The sequence below is a fragment of the Lonchura striata genome, chromosome 1, assembly GCF_046129695.1.
Source record: "Lonchura striata isolate bLonStr1 chromosome 1, bLonStr1.mat, whole genome shotgun sequence".
Lineage (NCBI taxonomy): Eukaryota > Metazoa > Chordata > Aves > Passeriformes > Estrildidae > Lonchura > Lonchura striata.
This window is the reverse complement of record NC_134603.1, coordinates 29,119,711-29,141,619: the sequence shown is the minus strand read 5'-3', so window position 1 is coordinate 29,141,619 and position 21,909 is coordinate 29,119,711. Positions and strand designations below refer to the sequence as shown.

The window sequence follows — 21,909 nt, the reverse complement described above, 5'->3', positions numbered from 1 at the left end:
CAATTTGATGTGTGATTTTATTGTACAGTTGTGCCAAAAAAAGGAGGCAAAGTTATAGACTATGCAGCTTCCCCAGAAAACATCACCAGGTAACAAATACTTTATTTTGGATGTTGACATTTATTTAGGGATATGGTGAAAGAGTTAAAAAGAGCAGTAAAGAGACAAGTAGAAGAGACTCCATTTTCTTTACAGTCAGATTAATCTCTTTGGGGATTACTGCTGGAAAAAATCTTTCTATCAAATATATTAATGAAAAGAAAGTATTGACAACAGCCATAAGGGAAGAGGTGTTACTTCTGGGAAGAGGGAACTAAACCAGAACCTTGATTCTTTGTCAAGAAATGTAAATAGTCACTTACCAAACTTGGACTGAATTCTAAAACATTTTCCTTTAGCATTAGACTACATGATGGAGATTGCAGGGGAGTTATGGACTCCCCCATACATCCTTGTTCAGGAGGGTAATTCTTTTTTGCAGCTTTTAAGTCCAGTGTGTGTGGATCTCAAGGCTGAGGGCAGGCACACATCCCAAAAGCAGCAATCCAAAATGTGAACTTCTCCATGAGACTGAGGTCTGATGGACCATTAAAAGGTTGTGACCAGTCTGAAAGTCATTTAAACAAGAAAGAATGTGCCACTGCCACAGGTGTGCAGACATGGTACCAGCTCCCAGTGCAAGGCTGTATGAGACAGGGTAAAAACAGAAACCAAAGAAAAAGGAGAGGGGGAGGAAAATTTTTCTTTCATTGTGTAAAAGGGAAGTCTCGGAGGTCCTAGGAGCAGTTGTCAGAACAGAAGAAAGAACAGAAGGACTTGTGTTTCTTCCTACAAAGCAACATTTTTGATCTGGTTAAGAAAGACAACAGAATGACTGGACAGTCCTCCGCCATCCTGTGACCTGCTGGTCTCAATGGGGGTATTTCTTGAGTGATGTTTGATTTTCTTCTTTTGCACCTTAAAATTTACAATCAAGAATTCAGTGCTATTCTTTGCTATCAACTGGCATTGTCTTAAGATATCTTTGAATTGGTCTTGAAATTGAATCTAGTAAGCCTGACAAACCTTGTGTTCCTACTGTTTCTCCAAAAGCAGTCATCCATGTAAAGGGATAACTACATCTTGAGATGTATTTGGGAATTTCAGGAGTTGAGGTATGCCTGCCACTAAGCTGCAGGAGTCAGACTGAGGACTACATATATAAACTGGTACCCCTGAGCAAGGAACAGACAGCAAACACATAGTTAAAGACTAAAGAAATTCTCCAGACTTAGCATAACAAATCTGAAATATGGTGCATCTTATCTTTGGCCTTAAACGGTGTGAAGTAGAATGAGAGAACATTCAAAGGTGAACAGAACATTCAAGGAAACAGAAACAAGTATTTTTATAAAGGGAAAAACTCCAGAAAGCAGAACCACAGTCATCCTTAAAAAGCACTGAAGTGGAAGCAAAGGGTTTGCTGCAGCTGTCAAAACATGGCAGCATGGTCAAGAACAGGATGGACGTAGAATGGTCTGAACTGCTTCTCCTCCAAGGAAGACAGTCGTAGATCAAGTGTGCTGCAGTGTTGCACAAGGTCAGGATCCACAAAGTTTGAACACCCCTGTGGGCAGAGGTTGACTGCACGATTGCATTGCTCCTCAGGCTGTACTACTTGCAGGCAAAGCCTGTAAATCAGCACACTTCTCTCAGTTATGAAGCTATTTCTAATAAATGTGTGTAACCAGATCTATGTTTGCTCTTTATAGTACCAAGTCATGTTGAGAGCTGACCAAGGATCCAAGAAGGGCTCAACCTTCAAAACCCAGTACCAATTGAGCTAAAAGTAAACCTGTTCTGTTTACTACAGAATAAGACAACCTCAGTTTATGTACTGTTTATTTTGAATTAAAAATAAACTGCTCTTCAAGCACATGCCAGATATTACGTATGTGAATGTTGCCAAGCTTGCACTATAACTTATACTTGTGTCCAAATTACAAGTGTATGCTTATATACATTGGGATATGTGCACATGCATGTCACACAATGCTAGTTCTTTACTGTTGGACTATTCTTGTACCATTGTACTATTTACTGCATTATTCTTGAAGGAAAAAGGTACCAATCCAGTGCCTGCTTATTTCATCCAAGCACTGTACTTTGTTTTTCACAGTAACAGAATAATGTGACATTTTTGAAAAGCCAGTGGCTTTCAAACTGTTTGTCAGAGGCCCAAGTAGGTCTTGGCTGCTCTCCTGTTCCTTTTAGCAGAAGAACAAAGAGGACCAGTGGCTATGCCTGACTAAATCCCACTGTCTCTTGCCTCTTTTTTGCCCTTTGGCAGTGTTCTTTTACATAGACTCCATGGTTTTAGCTTAAAAACAGCAAGCCATGATCCATTTCCCTGCTCAAGGAGGCAGAAAAAGCCAACAAAACAACCCCAAAGCAATTTTCATTTATCTACTTTTGAACTAGGAAAAAAAGGAAAAAAACCAACCAGAACCAAATAAAGCCCAAATAAAGAAGGGGATTCCTCCTATTACATACCCCAGTAAGTTAATCTACAAAACCTGTGATGAAAAACATGTTGTAAAAAATAAAAGTATTACTCATTCAATACAGTACATAATTTTTCCTATATAAGAAACTAGACAAATATTAAAATATTTATGTCTTTAAAAAGGGCAAAATTCTGCAAAAAAAAGTACTCAACACTACTAAGGTTAGACTACACATTATGCCAATGCATTCATTTGCACAATTTTTGCAACATGACAATGATCTTGGGTGTGTGTATGTAGGTATTTATGTCCATTTGAAGGAAATAGTGCAAGAATGCTAAGGGTGACCACTGCCATTTTAAAGGGGGATTTCATAAATAATCAAACAAAACCCCTACAAGTACCAGTACACATCTCAAATACTGCAAGTCACATTCCACAGCCCTTGACATTAAAAAAAAAAGAAAAGAAAAAAGAAAAAGCCAGCAGAATTAATTCAAGTGCATTTGGAGTCAGTCCCTTGTGAACTACTGTTGTTTGCACTTTAGTTGCAGTGAATGTAAAGACACAGAAGTGAGTGCATCTTCCCCAGCCCTGCAAAGTAAGTCTGAGTTGAGGTACAATTTTCTGTGGTTTGCTCAACATTGTGGATGCCAAAACTTGAATGAAAAATTATGCTTGAAAAACATTTTGAAGAAAATTACATAAAATAATCTCTTAAAATGAGAAGCTAGTTTTGTGTAAAGGTAGTCTTTTTGGTACATAATCCTACCAGGACAACAAGCATGACACTCCTTCCCAAATTACGTTTGCCTTGGAGCTAATAATAATAATAAAGAAACCTTTACATTGTCCTGGTCATCTTTCTGACCTGATGTACCCCTTCCCATGAGCCTTGATCCACCACCCAGAAAAACCAGCAGGTATCACACCCTGGCTGAAACGTACATTGCTTCTTCACAACTTGTGTTCCACAGGAAAAGCACTTCCCTCTCCACATTTCACTTGTCTTTTGAAAATAACAGCGGGGAAATCTGCTGCCAGAGTGGTTAAAGTCTGGTGAATTCCCTGTGGTGCTGCAAGTCCCCTATGCTCTCGTAGTCGTTCTCTCCTGAAGGAGCAGTGTGGTTTATGTTAGGCACGGACAAGGTCCTGTCTTCCTCTTGGCTCACTGACTGGATAGCTTCATAGTCCGGCTCCAGCTCTCCGTTTGGTCTGTCCACTGACTGAGGCACAGTGGTAGAATTTAGGGTGTTTTCAAAGTCCTTCACACTTGCATAGAGGCCACTGCAAACAGATGGGGACCTCTGAGATGCAATTTCTTGAATGCAGGTGTAAGGAGAATCCAGTGCCTTGATGGCCTGTCCCGGCTTACTCACCGATGAGTACATGGCAGAGATCTAGGAAAAGGAGACACCTGCTGAGTATGGAGCATGCATAGAACTTGTGCAGCAGTCTGTACCCTTGTACTACAAGGATGTTGGCTATTTAAGAAAAGATGGGATCTTCTGATAAAAAGATACCTATTCTAAAAGGATATGATTTTTTCCTTGAGGGAAAAAAACCCACATATTTCTTACAAATCCTTCCTTTCTGGCATGTATTTATCGATTGGTTTTCTTTAAAAAAAAGAATGCTTTATAAAATAAATTTAAAAATGTAAAATTCCTTGAATATAAAAACCTGGTGAGAAAATTAGAACTGGGAAAAAGGGAATGGCTTTGTGAGCAGGAGCTCTTGCAAGTTTTAATATGGTCCTGGAGTCAATTTGGACTCAACAGGGAGAGAGGCATCAAAGGGAGGATCAGATTGAACTGCTGTAATGAAGGATGCTATCTGATCCTTAGGGTTTTAAAAACTATTATTGTTACTATTTTTAATGGTAGTGTCAACTTTTCTCCTTTTAGAGACACTGCAGTAGAAGAATAGTTGATTGTTTCTGTAGGCAGGACTAAATAGGCACCAACACATGTGAAGACAACATTAAAAATCTGTAGTTAAATTACTCACACCAGATAATAGCAAGTAGTGCCAATACTGATATGCAAGGTCTGCTCTATTGACTACACTTTGCCTACAAAGAAGAGCTGCTTCTCAAACACTGAGTATGTGAACTTTAGACTGGAGACTGAAACCTCTCAGCTGTAAACAGCAGAAAGGGAGACAGCATTTAATTCCTAACTGAAAATTTCATCTGGTGAGGGTACACTTCAACAAGTGCATGAAAGCAGCCCTTCATGAAAAGGTGGGGAGAAGCCCACATCCACACATGTCCCTCTGCTCAGGGATTACCTAGGCTGTTGCCAAGCACAGGAATCAGTCTTAATTCCCTCTCCCAGGCCAAATGGATACTAGTCCTTGCACAAGACAGATGGCTGAAATTCCCTGCACAGCTTCTCTGGTATCCAGTATCACAGTGCAACATAGCTCTTCTATTACATTTAAAGTCTTTCCCAAACATGCAAAGCCATCCTGGGTTTGTATAAATCCAGTTAAAAGAGTAGATTAACATGAAAATATCCTTTACCATTAGGCAACACAGCTGAAGCAGACAAACCAGAACACTTCTGATAATAATGGGATATTTTTTGTGTGTATGTTTGTGTGGGGTTGGGGTGGGTTGGTTGGTTGATTGGTTTGGGTTTTTTTTTGTTTTTGGTCTGGTTTGGTTTGGGATTTTTGGGGCTGGTTGGTTTTTTGTTTGTTTGTTTTAGAGGGACATCAACTTGGAGATGGCAGTATTTCTTACTTTTTACTGATTTCAGCTAACAAAAAATGGCTTTTCTGCTCATCTATACTTCAGATCTTCACAGTATTAGATTACATGAACCCACTTCAAGATCAGGTTATTCATTAATGGCTGGGAATGCTTCTCCCAGCAGAAGGCATTAGCTCACTTAGTTCATTGCCAAGTTTGTGTTTAGTTTTATGTCCAGAGAACATATTTATAAATGGCATGGGTATACTGGAGATGATCACAAACAGCTTTATTTATGCTTAATTTTTCTCTTTGTTTAACTCACCTCCATTTATCTGACCAAGAAACATTTTAAAGAACAGTTTATATTCCATATAAACTGTGCTTTTATTGTGCTTCAGTCTACTTCCCAGAGCCCCAAACACTTTGCATGGGGAAGGTGGAACATATGTTTCAAAAGGCTGCCGGTTATTCTTCTTGAGAAGGTTTTGTCAACCAAATCAAGAAATTACCCTAACAATCAACTAATTATGGCCTCCTATTATTTTCTGAAACGATTTTTAACCTATGGGCCTGATACAGCCAGATGTTAGAATACTTCAGATTTTAGGAACATGGCAATAGAAACTCTGTGCAGAGAAACTCGGGCTTTCATTTTTCTTTCACACAAGTTCCACCTTTCTTAGGTTCTGCTTAATCATGCAGAGTTTATGCTAATTTCTGCCTAAAAATTGGTCTCTAGTTAGTTACTGGATTGCATGCAAGAAACCTACCTCATCTTCTGTAAGAGATGGATCTTCCTCTCGAGACTTGTAAGACACTGAACTAAGCCTCTGTAAAAAAGGAAGAAAGAAAGAAAATAAAAGGTTCATTACCCATCAACAGTGTGAAATCTATAACAAAACCTTCCCATTATAATCAATACATTATATTTTATGATCATTTGCTCTCAAGTTCAATTTTACATAGCTAGTACCCCCACTATTCAGAGTGCTTCTCTGGAGATAACAGCCCTGAGGTTAGCAAAGATTTTTAATGTATCTGCTCTTGTCCTGACCCGAAAAGGGTAAAAATAATGCAATAGTTAAAACAAACGCTGCACCACTGTATCCCTCCTTTACACCTTTTATGAAGTATCTGCTGAGGCTTCTGAACAATTAGAAGACAGCTCTTGGAGTACACCAGTTGCCCTTTCACAGGATTTTCAGATATACTTTTAGATGACAAAAGAACAATACTCAGCTGACACTTTCTGGATGATTGTTACCCTTCATTCTGTAGATCCTGGACATTCTGCATGGGAGCGCTGTGTCCTCCACCCCTGGAATGCCGTCCCTGTGCAGAGGTGCTCAGCAGCCTGGCCTCACAAGCACTCAGACCTGCTGCAGCCCACCCTGAGCTGGAGCCAGGCCACACAGCAGATCACTGAAGGATGGAGTCTAATTGCAAGCATCTAAAATGTTCTGTGCAAAAAGGTCATGAAAAGTCAGGGGAAAAGCATTTTGCTCTTATGAAAAATGCCTTTGGACCTTTACAGCGACAAGGACTCTGCTGCTACACAGCAGCTGTGGGATGCCTCCTCCCTGGGCCAAGAAGGCTTTGCTGGACTCCTGCTACACAGTGATTCAGAGGGAGCCCTCCAACACTGTAACTGGCTGTATTTTGGCCTCTCACACAACTTCTCCAAGTAAAATACTTCATACCACCTCCAGTGCAAGCCAACATGGAGGACTAGAGCTATTTTTAGCACAGTCAATAAAATACCACTTCCAGGCACAAAACTTGGGTTTTTTTGGTGGTTTGTTTTTTTTTTTTTTTCCTTTCTTTAATCAGAGGCTCATTGTGATAGATTCTTTCCTCCTTCCATTTTCTTGTTGTTTTTACTTCTGGTAAATACCAAACTTCAGGTTTCTGGGCACTTCTGACAGACCCTGGCCCAAAACACACTGAAGTTCTGCCTGCTGCACCCAAAGAGCTTCCCTCACACCAACAAACCCTCTCACTTCTTTCTCACTGATTGGAGAATAGTACTCTTTAACTCTGGTTTGTTTACTCTTAAAAAAACCAACCAACCAAAAAAAAAAAAAAAAAGAAAAAGAAAAAGGAAAAATTCAAATATATTTTGGCCTTGTATTAGATCTGCTTCACTACAGCAACTTAGTTTTTCCTATCTGCATCTTTTTGTGCTGGGGAGTAAGCTACTAATTTCATCCTCGCACATTAAAACAAACATGTGCTCATAAAATTCTTCAGTGATTTTTCTGTCATCAGTGTGTCTATAAGCACCATGTGTCAGGACCCCTTCTACAGTTTCCCACTCAAGTACTGATAAATACCCCAAGGTGTTTGCCATCCTGTGCTGTTTCCCTGATACAGCATTCTTTCTTCTAAATGTGAAGCTTGTGACACACCCGTTTTGGAGGATATTGTTATCTTGGAAACTTAAATCCCACTTGCCCCTAAACATTTTGTACCTAGCAACATTTCAAACTATGCTGAAACCTCAACAGTAGCAACACAAACAACATGTGTCCTTATTTGCCTTCCGCTTCCCTTTCCTTCCTCAAGAGCACTTGATATTTTGCTCTTTGGCTCAGCTGCTGCTCCTGACTTGGGCAAAAGAACAAGAACATTCTCCTCTGGTGCATTTGTAAGAGATGCTTTGCCCATCCTCAGGCTATGCAAGGCTGAAATCAGATGGCAGCAGCCAAATGGACACACAGATAGCATTTCTACCAGTGCTCACTCTGGAAAGACCTGGATGAAAAAGGAATTCATACTTCCTTTTTAAATAAAAGAAAGAACTAAAGAAATATATTCTGCTTTTTCAGTATTATTAGAATAATGATGTTCAAGGTTTTGAAGGTGATAGAGGCCTGTAAGAGGCCTCATGATATTAAAGGTTTCTTTCATCATCAAGTCTTTCCACAGGATTTGGCTGGGTCATAGCCAAAAACTAGTTTAGGTAAATTTTCATCCATTGCTGCATACCTGGCTCTTAAAAGGATGCTTTGTTGTTTTCATGCTGTTATATACAGGAATGGTCTCTGGTTTGGTCCACCTAGTTGTCTCCTAGATTGGAATGCTTCAGGGACTTGCATAGGCTGGGATCTCACCCTCTTTTAGGTGGTGAGACTGTAACAGCTTGGACACTGTTCTCTCCTTTTACCTGTTGGCAGGTACAAGCCTTGGTTACAGGTGCCTCCCTGCCTGTCCCTTCTTTGTGCCCTCATTATAGTGAGGGAGACTTGCATGACGTACACACAACCTCTGTCTTCATCAGGGCCAGGACAGAAGGTTGAAGAGTTTGGGATACAGATGTCATGCTAAACAAAGCAGCTAAGTAGACTCATAGAAGAGGAAGCAAAACCAGAAACCCCTATGGGGTCTACCTAAAAGAGTTATTAGTGCAACATACATTTCCATGAACATCTTGGTTTTGCTTGCCACATCGAAAAAGACATTGCTCTGCATTGCTTGAAGCAGCAAAATACAGGGAAAAACTATCATCATCACAACAGAAAAACAACCCCACAGCCCCCTCCCCACACAATGCCAGCAATAATGACATTTATGTATTCCATCAATTACCATCTCCAGCTCTGCTGCAGCTGTAGCTCTCAAGGACAGGACAGGCACACACCTCAATGCATAATGCATGTACCCAGCAGCGAGCACGGCAATGAGCTGATGCTGCCCAAGATTTAACTCAGGGTGGCTTCAGCTCTGAATAAATTTTAATTAGACAAACACCTTTTTTCTGGCACTTAGGGGACTGCATGTGTCATCTCTTGATTAATCCTTCAAAACCTGAACCATTTTAATCAATTCCCACTCCTGGCAGTTACTGACAGTGCATACATGGTGTGCTGGGGAGCTACAGAGCAGCAAAGGCTTTTCCTTTGTATTGGTGCCTGGGAAATACAATTACTTTCTGCTAGTCTTTTCACACATAGTAGGAAAAATGTCACTGTTACACTAAGCTGTTTATCTAAAAGTTTAATTAGAAATTACTTATGGCTGGAATGTGGGAGAGGGGAATGGTGCTGGATTATTGATGACAGTCACATCTTAATTTTTTACTTAATGAGATCATTGTTGTAAAAACGTGCACTGAAGAATCTAGCTGAACAATTTTTATACTGCAAGAAGTCTTCAGTTTATTTATTTGGACTATATTGTGCTTTACAAGTTACATGGTTTGTTATTTATTTAACAGGATACTCTTCTGCCTTCTTCCTGGATTACTGAAATTCTTCAAATAAGAGAACAACCAGAAACAAGTAACAATACCTCAGCTCTGCTGTGATTTTTCACGTAAATGTTTACATTAAAAAGTCACATTGCATCTTAAGAATTTTTTTGAAATTTTCATCAATACCTACCTAATATTATTTGATGACTCAGACACCAAAAATCTGCTAAACCTACAGCTCTTTCATTCCAATTAATAAGAAGATATATAAACATTCTGAAAAATGCAAACTCAACATTTTATGAAACGTCTTTGCTATGATCTGAAAGCATCCTTAAAATTACTTCCAATAAAAAACTACAAATGCGAAAATAAACTGTTGAAAATGTCATAATTCTATATTTTAAGGAATTCACCATAATTCATTCAGCAAGCATAAGCTGCTGAGAAAACTTAACTTTTGGCTGTGATTTCAGCACTTAGAAATTCCTTATACTCTGTTTATATGTGATATACAGAATTTGACAAATACAGCTGCAATCTCTTTCTATCCCTCCCTCCTGCAGCAAAAGACAAAGTGAGTGTCTAACACTTGCACAGCTAAGTCAAGGTGGCCCATCGAAAGAGGCACATCTAAAGTAAGGACATCCACCAAGGATGCCCCCCTCTCCTTTTTGTAAGTTGCAGTTTCATTAGAAAAAAAAAAGAGGAGGCTTCAGAACAACATATAGATGGTGACAGAGATACGGTCCCTTTGTAATAGCTTCCACAAATATAATACATCAAATAAAGAAGCAGAAGCCTCCTATGCAATTTCTGGATATTATTTGGGAAAAGCCTTATGTAGTGCATAGCTCCAGTCAAAAATACAGACAGCAGTAGAAGGAGCCTCTAATGCAAAGATTCTACTATACATTACCATATTTCCATTTACAGTCTTGCTTCATCTGAGTGGGGTTTCTTTCTTGTTATTTTTTATTACTGAAAAATAAAATCCTTTCCCACCCATATGTTCTCCATCATTATCTGGCTGTTTGATGAGGACAAATATTTGCAGTATTTACCTTTTCTGGTTTACTTGCTCCTTCTGTCACTTCTTCGACTTCTTTTTCTTGCACATTTTCATTTTCATCAAGAAGTTTCATGGGTACTGGAGGGGGAAGCTCATCCTCTACATCTGGTATGTTGTCAAGAGGACTTTCTGAATTTGCACTCTGGCGACTCTTCTTATTTCGGTCAACAGATGCATATTCTGCTGACTCAATTCTGTTCTCAGGAATCTGATTCTGACCTTCAGAAACTGTCAGTGAAGCCTTTGATTTGCTGTTAGAGTTCCCTTCCATGCTGACTACTGCTCCAACATCTTTAATTTCCTTCACAGTTTCATACAAGCAGTCTTCAACTATGTTCTCCTGAGAGGAGCTGTCTTTCAAGACTTCATAAGGCCCTTCCATTCCAAGACCTTGATCATTTTCTGCATTTCTAGATGAGATTATAGTTTCCATGGGGTTGTTAGGGGGAATACTGGGTAGTTCCCGGCTCTGGTGACATTTTATAGACTTTCCAAGACTATCCTGTTGATCTAGTAGATCAGATGTCTGTACTTCGTCATAAGGCTGGATACAGGCAGCTGTACTGTCTTCAGAAAGAACTAAAGAAAATTACAGAGAATTATTACAAACAAAGGCATAACTAAAAGGTGTGATTTACATCACTTTGCTCTCTACATCACTTTGTTTTTGTGACATGCGGGAAAGGATAAATGATACTAATGCCTGGAAATGCCTAGTGATTAGCATGCTTTTTGCTTATCAAAAGGTTTCAGTTATTTCAGACATTTCTGCCTACTGGTAAAATTCCTTTATTCTACTGGTAAAATATCTTTCTCACAACATCTAAAATAGTCAGTACACCCCCAAGTCACATTATATGGCAACAGCATTCACTGTCAGAACAGGAGGTGGGAGGTTAGCTGTGCATGGATATCCAGCTGCCTTGTACTCAGTTTCACTGAATGATTACAGAGTGCTCAGTAGTCTCAGATGGGAAGGAAACAGGTGGGAGGCCTCAAACCAAGCGCCTTAAAAAAATCCTCATTAGATTTTCCTCTTTGCATTTCCCCATTCTCTGGAATCAAAAGGAAAGTGTTCCTTCCTCCTCCCTGCCATCCTTCAGCTTGTTTAACATGCTGGCCCAATTCTCGTTGGGATTACACTTCGCCCAGCCCTCCCTGCACGCTACAGCAGAAGCTCTCACCGAGGCTGAGCCATACTTCTCTTAGTCTCGCAGCACATAATGTTGGTTGACAACCTACTAACGAGCCAGCCATATGCACAAGAGAGAAGACTAGACTTCAGAAGGTAGTGTCAGGCAGAACATGTTGTTTCAGGTCCCAAAAGAGGACCACATGCCATTGTCACTAGGGGGTATTAGGGACTGAAATGTATGGGACTTCTCGTCTTACACCACACATGTGACATTTGCATGCATTCATGGGCATATACAAGCATGTTTCAAGCACGGTAGGTAACTTTACCTCACACTTTTTCTTTAAAAAAATTCCTAGTACAGTTCCTAAGGCACTATCTCAACAAAAGCAACCCATTCTGTGTCCTTCAGTGTGTTTGACATGGTGACAGAAATGTTGCCAAAGCAGTCAGTGCCCTTGATTTGGTGGTTGCCATGGTCATTGCTTTCCCTTGTGTTCAGGGCATGCAAACACAGTCAGCACCAGCAGGGAGCCATACCCTGACTGCAAAACTCAGGACAGAATGGGAGGTATAAGATGATAATCACTGTCTGAATGGGAGAAGGGAGTTTTGCCTTTCGGGTCTTTGATTCTAGGGATTTCTGTGCTGTGCTGAGCACCCTTACTGAACCCAGAAAGCACAACCCATTCAGGCTGGAGGGGATAATCAAAAGCAATAAGAGCTTACGTTTTTTGTATTTTTGTGGTTGTGGGTGGTAGCACAGAAGGGGTTGGTGTAGCTGAAGGGTTGGCATAGAAAAGACAATGCTGGCAGGTTGGGTAAAGGAAAAAAACACAGCATTTGATGGTTCTTCTTCCATAACCCTACCCCTGCTTATAAAGCTAGCAGAAACAGCAATTAAAAGAACTATTAATAAAAAGTGCATAAAGTATAAGTAAGAAATGAAAGCACAGGGGTTCCTGTTATTCAGAAGGGCTGTTGTGCAGGGTGTAAGCTGAGTATAGTATCAGACAGTCTGAAAACTGTCTGCTGGTTGACAGCACACCTTTTAGCAGCAGCTCTGACAGCTGCACATGTGGTGACTCATGGCAGAGAGAAATACTTCCATTCTGCAGGGCTTTGCTCTGCACATCAAGTCCCTCAGGGAACCACACACCTACATACACAACAAGCCAATGGATGGGAACAGCAATTAGCTGCAAAAACAAAGTTTAAAAATTACTTTGGATACTTGTCTCTAAGGGGTAAAGTCTGAATAGCTTAGCCCCTGGTTACAGGAGATGAGGAGAGAGCTGTAAGCTGGAGTGCAGCCCCTGGTGTTGGTGTTAGTGTGAAGACAATAGTTGGCTCTCAGTGGCTCCAAGCTGAGAGTGAGTTTATTTTTAGGTACAGCTGAGTAAAATATTTTCCAGTGATACTTCAGGGTGAATCATTTTGAGTGTTCAGCAAAGCAAAGACTAAGGAAAAAAAAGGAAGCCTATTTATGTTGCCTGTTTTCTAAAATGTAAAAATATAAGTGACAGCACAGCACAGTAGTGTGACCCAAAGTTGTAATCGTGGAGGAGGACCTGAAATATTTCCACAGCCTCCTGAAGCACTTTTGAAACTCAAAGGTTCAGCTTCATCTTCTGGTTTTATCCCAGTTCCATAGCTTACCAAGATTAGGGAAGGTCCCATTCTCTGCCTGATGACCTGGTCAATCTGCAGGTATGGCTTGGTGACCCAGACCTGGCAGGCCAGGAGAGGACCTCAGCACCTCCCAGTGTTGGCTGGCATGGAGGAGTGGGAGCAGGGGTGTAGGGCTGTGCCAGAGCACACCCAGGATTGAAGTGGAGAGGCAGGGATGCAGCCTAAACCACCTGAATCTCCATGAGATGATCACCTCCACTGACTTCCCAGCAAGGCAAACGACTCCATGGCATTTTTAAACTCGGTTGTAAGTTCTGTGTGATCTGGTGTCAGTCGTGCAGAGGTGCCCAGAGTATTCTGACAAATGGCTTGCCTGTGTGCTTGGAAAGCTGCTGGCTAGAAACCTGAAACCTGAGGGATCCCCAGCGAGCAGCTGAGGTGGGAGCTGTGGGCACCGGGACGGTGCCGCTGCTCACCCCACCGCAGGGCTGCCACTACTCACCCTCACCGTTGCTGAGGGCCCCGTTCTGTTCACTGTTCAGGGGAGGCTCCGTAACAGAGCTGGTGATGGAATGGCTGAACACCTCCTTCTCGGAAGGCTGCAACACAGATCAGAGACCACAGGACCAGAGTAAACCTTCACACGAGCACACGCGCAGCGCATTTCATTCTCGCCTCCGGAGCTCTGACCACAGGCATTATCAGCAGGAGAAGCAAACCATGCCAGCTAGATTAAAGCATTTAAGTGCCTGTGTTTACACATGTTAAAAAGAAATAAACGCCAAGATGTCCAGAGCAATGTCCTTTTCAAGCTTTATGGTCATAGACATTACTATGGCTTTAACCTGTGAGAAGCAGCAGCTGACAAAGGGTACGCTGCCCTTTGTACCCTGCAATGTACGCTGCCCTTTGTACGCTGCAAATGGAGCCAAAGAAAGGCTGGAGTACAGTAGTGGCAGAAAAAGTGCAGATTATCAGGATCTACACAAGTTTTCCTCCTCTTCCTGTTCTGCAACTTTTAGTTTCCCATTCTCAACCATCTTGAAATTCCTGAGCAATTTTCTAATCTGTTGTATTTTGCAAGGAGCTTGGTACAAACCAACCACAAGACAGACAAAAGCTGCCAGAAATAAATACTCACCACATTCATTAGATTTTCATGATCTCCATTCTGATTTTTGGCCTTCTTTTCCCTTAATGAAAAAGACACATGAATTTTTACTAAAAATTATGCTAATATACAAATACCAATCATTCATAGACCTTGCACTCCTGCAGGGAACAGAACTATGATTCACGATAATACTGAAAATGGAATAACTGAAAATTATTACAGGAATTTGCATGACCTCTGTGTAAAAACACTGTTGAGGCAGAATGGTGATAAACATAACTGAAGAGATACAACAAACACACAAAACCCTTCTTCTCACTCAGTGTAAGATCACAGTGAGAAGTGACTGATGATAATTACATTAATGTAAATAATTATGTAGAGATAGGACATGGGGGAATGGCTTCAAACTGAAAGGGAGTAGGTTTAAATCAAATATTAGGAAAAAATTCTTTACTGTGAGGGTGGTGAGACACTGAAACAAATTGCTCCAAGAAGCAGCTACTGGTGGATGCCCCATCCTTGGCAGTGTTCAAGGCCAGGCTGGATGGGGCTCTGAGCAACCTGCTCTAGTGAAATGTGTCCCTGCCCATGACAGGGAACTAGATGATTTAAAATCCCTTCCAACCCAGGCCATTCTATGATAATAAAAATATTATTCTTCAATTTAGTTATATCTGAAATTCTCAGATACACATTCTGTTTACAGACTACTTAGGGAGTCCCTTAAATTGTGTCAGTAAAAAGTGTGTATCCTATCAGGAATTAGAAAAGGCCAAAAATATCCAGATAACTAAAAATGCTAGTCAAATTGATAAAAAGTATAAGCAGTTCAAAAAGGCATACAAATTTTACAGCAGCAGAGGCCTACATTTTTAAAGGAATTCCCTGGGTCCTTCATAGGAGTCTAAGTATGGATCACATTTCCAGTTTTTATCATTTGGGAAATATACCTCTTATTCAGAAATACTGCAATAAAGGATAAGTTTAAAATAATGTTTGTCCTTCCCCTAGATGAAAATTCAAATAAACAGGTGAGAAAATATTGACAATATGAAATTTTTGCTTTTTCTAAAGTCTGCAGTGAACTGTACTTCCACATTAGCAACTGTTAAAATTCTATCTAATTGGGACATAACAAAACAGCAGGTGAGCATGCACCAATGCAGAGCAGAGAAAGTTAAAAGCTGAATTTCCTCTCTGGAAGTTTTTCTTCCTCTGATATTTTAGAAAGAGCAAATTTTATTCAGTTTTCTATGTCCATTTTCGAAGAGTAAGCCAGGAAGAAATTCTGCACAATTATATTTATGCATAAACAACCTGCCCTACAGAATGACCTGAAACAAAAGATATTATGCCCAAACTAGCAACACAAGAATTTATTAAAAAACATCACCAGAATATTTCAGGCAATGTATCTCTGTAACTGCAAAAATTACTCAGTGGTTTGACCCATCTTTCTAGAGATGTTTCAAAGATTGGTGTGTTACAAAACAAAACACAAACTTACAGAATCATTTGAGTTGGAAAAGGCGTTAAAGATGATACACAGTACCTAAATGCAATGTCTGTGGGCTAAAGAATATTTTCTACTTTTAAATAAAATTTAAAAAATTCTACTATTTTTTTTACACAGATATCACAGGAAACTGTGGCAATAAGAAGATACTGAAGTGTCAACTTACAGTTTACGGAAGTGTTTTTCCTGAATCACCTGCAATTACATGTTCTAACTTAGGCTTTTTAGGGTTTCAACCAACTCTGGGACCTGTTTTTGCTCATAACTGTTTTTTGCATGGTGGGCATTAAATACATCCTGCTGAAAAATAAAGCCTTCCACTGTAGACACATCCTGTGCCAATATAGTGCATTTTATGGCTGCACAATTTCCTCAGTGTTCTCAAAGCTGAAGGGGTGAAAGCACATGCTCCATATAGGCATATGCATCCAAACTGTAGATTTTGCTGCTCTACTGGAATTTCCCCCTCCATGTATTTGGCTGATTCAGTTGTGCTTACAAAATCCAGCAATATGGACCACAGCAATCCCACTCCTCCCAGTGAAGTCTGACTGGTCTGGCCTGTGGAAGGACACCATGGACAGACTGCATCAGCAGGGCTCAGCTTACAAGTCATGAAGGAGCCTTGAAATGTGCATAAACAAAGTCAGTAGAAGTGCCTGTATTGGTGAAATTGAATCCTCTTATGGAGAAGAAAATAAAGATAAGGTATAAGGCATTAATTAGTACCTCTGTTTGATCCTTACTCATTTTTGCATGAAAGGCAAGATCAATACTATATTCCCTATACTTCAGGAATGGCCACAGCAAAGCTGAAAGTACATAATCACTTCCCTTTCCTTTTTTACCTAGACTTTTTTGTCCTATTTAGCCCGCCTAATATTCTCAGTTTCAGTTTAGGGGTGTGACCTGCTAATACTCAGTGTGTCTACCTGTGCTCCAGGCTTCTGCTTAAGGGAATAAACCCCTAATAAACCCTAATAAAACCACTGAATAAACATAATTGTGTACTTCCTTCACAGCAAAATAAAAATATAATTAGATTTTAGAATGAACAGAATTGTTCAATCTGAAGTTTGCTCTGTTTTTCTTTATTTCTGTACCTCAGTCCTCAGTATTTTCTGCTCACTATTTGTACATGAAGCTATGTCCAAAGTGCATCAAGAACCATTAAGCCCTGGAGCCTTACCCATTGCAGCTGGAGCAAAGGAAGATGAGGAAGGTGAGGAACAAGAGTGTCGTCATGGCTGCCAAACTTCCCCACAGGATTACGTGGATCTGTCCAGTGCCTAAAAAAACACCTCCTAGCCCCATGGTACTAGCAGGAGCTGGTATCACTTGGGGTTGAAGAAGTTACTCCTTGAAGACTGACATCTGTGCTGCATGCACCTTCTGTTTCTGCAGAAGGAAAGAAAAACACCATCAGAGGTTAAGAGAAATTTTGAAGATAATGGATCTGACAGCTACAAGTCTGGCAAGAGAGATTTTCAAATCCAGATCTTACAAAAAACAGTTTCAAGTACAAGCCAGCCAGCCAAAGAGATATTCAGCTACATTTCTGACAGTAACAAAGAACAGATTTGTCAAATATTAACGCAAGCTGTTACCTATCTACAATCTCAACATGAATAAAAGGTAGTACGACATCTCTGTACTTGCATTTTCAGGAGATTTATAAATCTGCTTTGAGGGCCAGAGTAATCTGTTGTGTGGTTATAGTTGCAAATTTCATTGAAAAGTGAGCTTTCGAAACTAGCTACAACTTCTGCAAAGTTAACAAGATAAAAGAGAGCTGCAGCAAACATTCACCTCCTTCCCTCTCAGTCTCTCCTGCCTGCAGGGGATTCAAGGCTTAAAGTGCAATGACAAAGAAACTAGGTAAGTCTTTGAAAGGAATACCACAAAAACCCTCCTCGAAGCAGATGAGATACAGTCTTATTTCTGTGTGACATGCTTATTTTCTCAATAGTGTATCTGGAGAGCAACATACTGAACTTTCTTTTTTTAGCTTCTCCCCACGTGAGTCTGAGAAAACAACAGAGCAAAGTAAACAGGGTGGTTTTAAAGAATTTGAATAAACACAACTTTTGCTACAGCACAGCAGCCCATGGGGAAGACTCCTGGGTAAACCTTATTTGTGACATATAAGTTTTAGTATACTATATTCTAAAATTCTGTACATATATTTAATGCAATACATTGTTCACGTGGCAAAATTAAAAAGAAATTATTGATTCTTCACTGCTGAAAGTATGAATTCCTCCATAATTTGGGAACAGGTTATGCAAAGCCTATTTACAGGCTTTCAGCCTGACTTGATTGATAAAAACTGAAATAGAATACAATGGCTAAGAAATGAGCAGATATATTTTAGGATTGAAAAAGTAGCACAAATATAAGATTGACAATGTCTAAAGCCACTAATGACTTACTTGAATGGATATATTTTTATAGGTTTTCTTTTGTATAGGAAATGTGTATGAACATTTTTTTTTTTGCAGCAAGAAGCATCCTTTATAAAAACAAATTTAATTAGGTACTAATATCATACTTGTATACAAAAACATATCACCATTTTGTTATTAAAATCTTACAAGAAAATAAGATTTATTTCCAGAAAAAGGCCATTCAGATCAAAGTAAATCTGGTGAATCAGAGAAGATACTTAGTTACATATAACAATTAAGTTATGTGACTGGGTAACTTGGGAAGCTCTTAGAAGTAACATTTCTGTTCCTGCATAAAATAGACTCATTCATTTCAACTATGCAGGATCATGAACACCTTCATGAACACTTCTGAACACCTTCCAAGAAGAATCTTACTAATTTATCCACAGTGGATAAAAGCTTTTTTTTTACTTTTTCCTTTTGATAATAGTGGCATTGGATATAAGTCAAAATGGGAAGAAACAAACAAAAGATGGAAAAACTTGCTGATTCTAAAAAGACCAGTATCAAGGTGTAGTTATATATATTTAGTTTGAGCAAGAAACAAGAAAGCCAGATATTGTGTAACTTCTCCAAACCCCTAAATAGACAGGAAGAACAGGTGCCACACACCTTGCAAAGCCCATACATCTTACTGGTAGTCTTGAGCACTGACACCCAAGAGCCAGCACTCTTCAGCGATGACCACTGCCAAGCAATGTGCCTCTCTGTTATCTTGGCAGCGCCTGGAAAATTAAACATTCAAAAGCAGTGGCAGATCACTCTAAAAATTACATACACAGCAGATGATAGAGCCCTGCCTCATCCCTGTTTTAAAGCCCAGGTTGGCTTATTTCTACTGTGAGTCATAGTCATAGCATTGACTGTGAAATGAAGAGACCTTAAGGGAAACTGAATCAAGTTTAGTCAGGAGAAAACTTGGTGTAATGCTCACAAAGACCTCCGTGCATTGGTATGGACTCCTGTACAGGTGATGGACTCTCCTCATCTAGAAAACATTACAAAGCACACTGTGCTGGCTGGCTTAACTAGCTAAAAAGCCTTGTTAAGAGATTGAATAGAAAGTACTTCCCTTTTAAACTTTTCTTTTTTGTGAATTTTCAAAGGCATTTTCTGCCTTGCTAAAACTGAAAAGAATTATTAAAATATATTTTTGTTTCTCTTGTCCAATCCTTTTGCCTTAAAAACTCCCTATTATTTTCTTTCCCTTGGGGGGGAAAAAAAAAAAAAAGACAAAATGAAAATGGAATGTAAAAACAAAGGAAACAGAACAAAATATTTTTTCAGCATTTTTGTTGTCTTTTTTCCTTGGTCTTCCCAAGAAATAAAAAGAATGCAAATGAAAAAAAAAAGAAGCTCCTTTTTTTCAAATATTGAAATAAAGAAGAAAGGTGAAATGAAGAAAGAAATGAAGAAATGAAGAAAGAAAGGAAGAAAGAAGGAAAGAAAGAAAGAAAGAAAGAAAGAAAGAAAGAAAGAAAGAAAGAAAGAAAGAAAGAAAGAACATAATAGGGATTTAAAGTCTTTTTCTTAAAACAGAAACACATTTTTATTTTCTTTTACAGCAGACACAGACCTGTCTTGAAAGATATTGAAATTATTTCTACTACTGAATTCATAATTTTGTATCTACTCTGAAGAAGGGTACTATACTCTCAGAAGACTAAGTAATGTAACTTAAGCTAACACTGTAAAGAAAGTGTTCTAAATATATATACTTAAGATCCCAGGACTTTAAATAAAGATAATATTTAAGCTAAGGAAAGTTAAGGATACATGTGGAGCAGCCCCATGGAAAAGCTGCGTCTTTGAAGGCTTCAGCACAGAGTTAGGAAGTGGTGAAATGAGCCGAAGCAGATGGAGCTCAGACTGAACTTCAAAAGGAGTGAGATCAGACACAGTCAGTCAAGGAAGACCTCTACGTGTCATGTCAGGAGTGAAGCACAAGAGTGATGCTACACATGAGGCATCCCACCAGGCAGAAGTCAAAGCAGCAAAGGGAATGACCAAGGCCAGAAGATGCAGTTAAGTTACAGGAAACCAGCCCAAAATGCTTTGATGATATGCTGAGAGACGGAGCTCAGAAAAGGACAGAAAAGCACAGAGGCACTTGAACCAGGGGAGGTGACTGCTGCAGACACCTGTGCAAACAGAACAGAGAAATAACTAGGAACAGACTGATGACAGGTGAAGCCCTGAATGAAGGAAGCTGAGCAGGCAAAATGTGACCAGGGATTCCTCTTGGCTCTTTGAACAGCAGGAGTTTAGCATAAGTACTAAAGGACTTAGAATCTGCTCAGCACACATGACAACCAGAATGTTATATAATTATATACAATTATAACACAAAACCATCTCAGTCTTCCACTACCTAAAGGGGACCTGCAAGAAAACTAGTGAGGGACTTTTTTAAAGGGCATGTAGTGATAGAACAAGTGGAAGTAGCTTTAAACTGAGAGTAGGTTTAGATTAGATCTCAGAAGGAAATTTTTTTACAGTGAGGGTGGTGAGGCACTTTTTTCTGAGGTTGCCCAGAGAAGCTGAGGGTGCCCCATCCCTGGAAGTGTTAAACATCAGCTTGGATGGAGCTCTGAGTCAACCGTATCTAGTGAAAAGTGCCCCTGCCCTGGCAAGTGAGTTGGAACTGGAACCTTTAATGTCCCTTCCAACCCAGGCCATTCTATGATTCTATGGCTCTAGATTCATCCTCTGTGGTCCCTTATCATGAAGTGACATCAGAAGGCTTACTCCTTCTGGTTAATGCCTCCCAAAAATGAGGCTGAAATAATATTCACCCAGGCTGGTGCCTTTAACACAGCAGAGCTCCTGGAATGCTTGAAGCTGGACCAGCACCCATCAGCTGCCCCAGCCAGCCCTGGCCAGAAACCTGGCAAAGACATACATTGAGAACACAACTGCCTGAACTCCCTCTGCTTCCACTATGTGAATGCCTGGACAAAACATCAATGCCTAAGACCTTAGATTTAGGAGATTCTCCAGAGGCTAGCTTTAAAGAGAAACTTATTTGAAATTGTAATGATGGAACAACAAGCATCTAATTTCTAAGAGCTCTCTGACAGCTGAAACGATTAACTCCTACTTTGACAATAGAAAGTGATATCGTGCTGCCCTCTGGTGAATCTCTCTGTTCGGGGTCTGGGATTTGTGGCTCTTCCGAGGGTGCTTCAGAGTTCGGTTCAAACTCTGCTGTTACAGATGGAGTTCACATGGGGCCCTTCATCTGTCAGGCTCAAAACAGTCCTACCTCCACCCCTGGAAGTCTGTCAGACTCAAACAGTTCAACCTTGCAGACACACACTGCTGAGACACAATAGTGTCAATGGAACTGTTTGGGGCTTTTAAAATTATTTTCCTGTGTGACAGCCCTTTAAAGATGAAGATTTCTTCCACTGTACCCTTTCCACAGAACTCTGCACGCAAGTTGTTTGGGATGCTGAACTCTTAAAGAGAATAACAGAGAAAGGCCTAGAACATGAGGGTAAGAAAACTGCTTATTTCAACTATGGCAAAATTTAAACAATAGTCTGCATTCACATTACAAAGTCACTACCAGTTCAGAAAACAAATTTCTACACTATATTGGATAA

The 21,909-nt window shown here is 39.9% G+C and overlaps 1 protein-coding gene across 6 annotated transcripts in view; it reads right to left on the bottom strand.

The window, feature by feature from the left end:
* PAG1 (phosphoprotein membrane anchor with glycosphingolipid microdomains 1) overlaps positions 1–21,909 on the bottom strand; it is a 110,731-nt gene that overhangs the window by 5,432 nt on the left and 83,390 nt on the right. For 4 of the 6 annotated variants that reach the window (XM_021550559.3, XM_021550560.3, XM_021550561.3 and 1 more), the window contains 6 exons: positions 17,041–17,249; positions 14,360–14,411; positions 13,721–13,817; positions 10,444–11,030; positions 5,958–6,017; positions 1,865–3,886 (listed from right to left, as the gene is read on the bottom strand). In XM_021550559.3, coding sequence (XP_021406234.1) covers positions 3,536–3,886; positions 5,958–6,017; positions 10,444–11,030; positions 13,721–13,817; positions 14,360–14,411; positions 17,041–17,165 — 1,272 coding nt within the window. In that variant the 5' untranslated portion in view covers positions 17,166–17,249 and the 3' untranslated portion in view covers positions 1,865–3,535. Of the gene's footprint in view, positions 1–1,864; positions 3,887–5,957; positions 6,018–10,443; positions 11,031–13,720; positions 13,818–14,359; positions 14,412–17,040; positions 17,250–17,355; positions 17,416–21,909 lie in introns of those variants that run through there. The other 2 variants (XM_021550563.3, XR_002467307.3) reach the window with 2 other exon arrangements.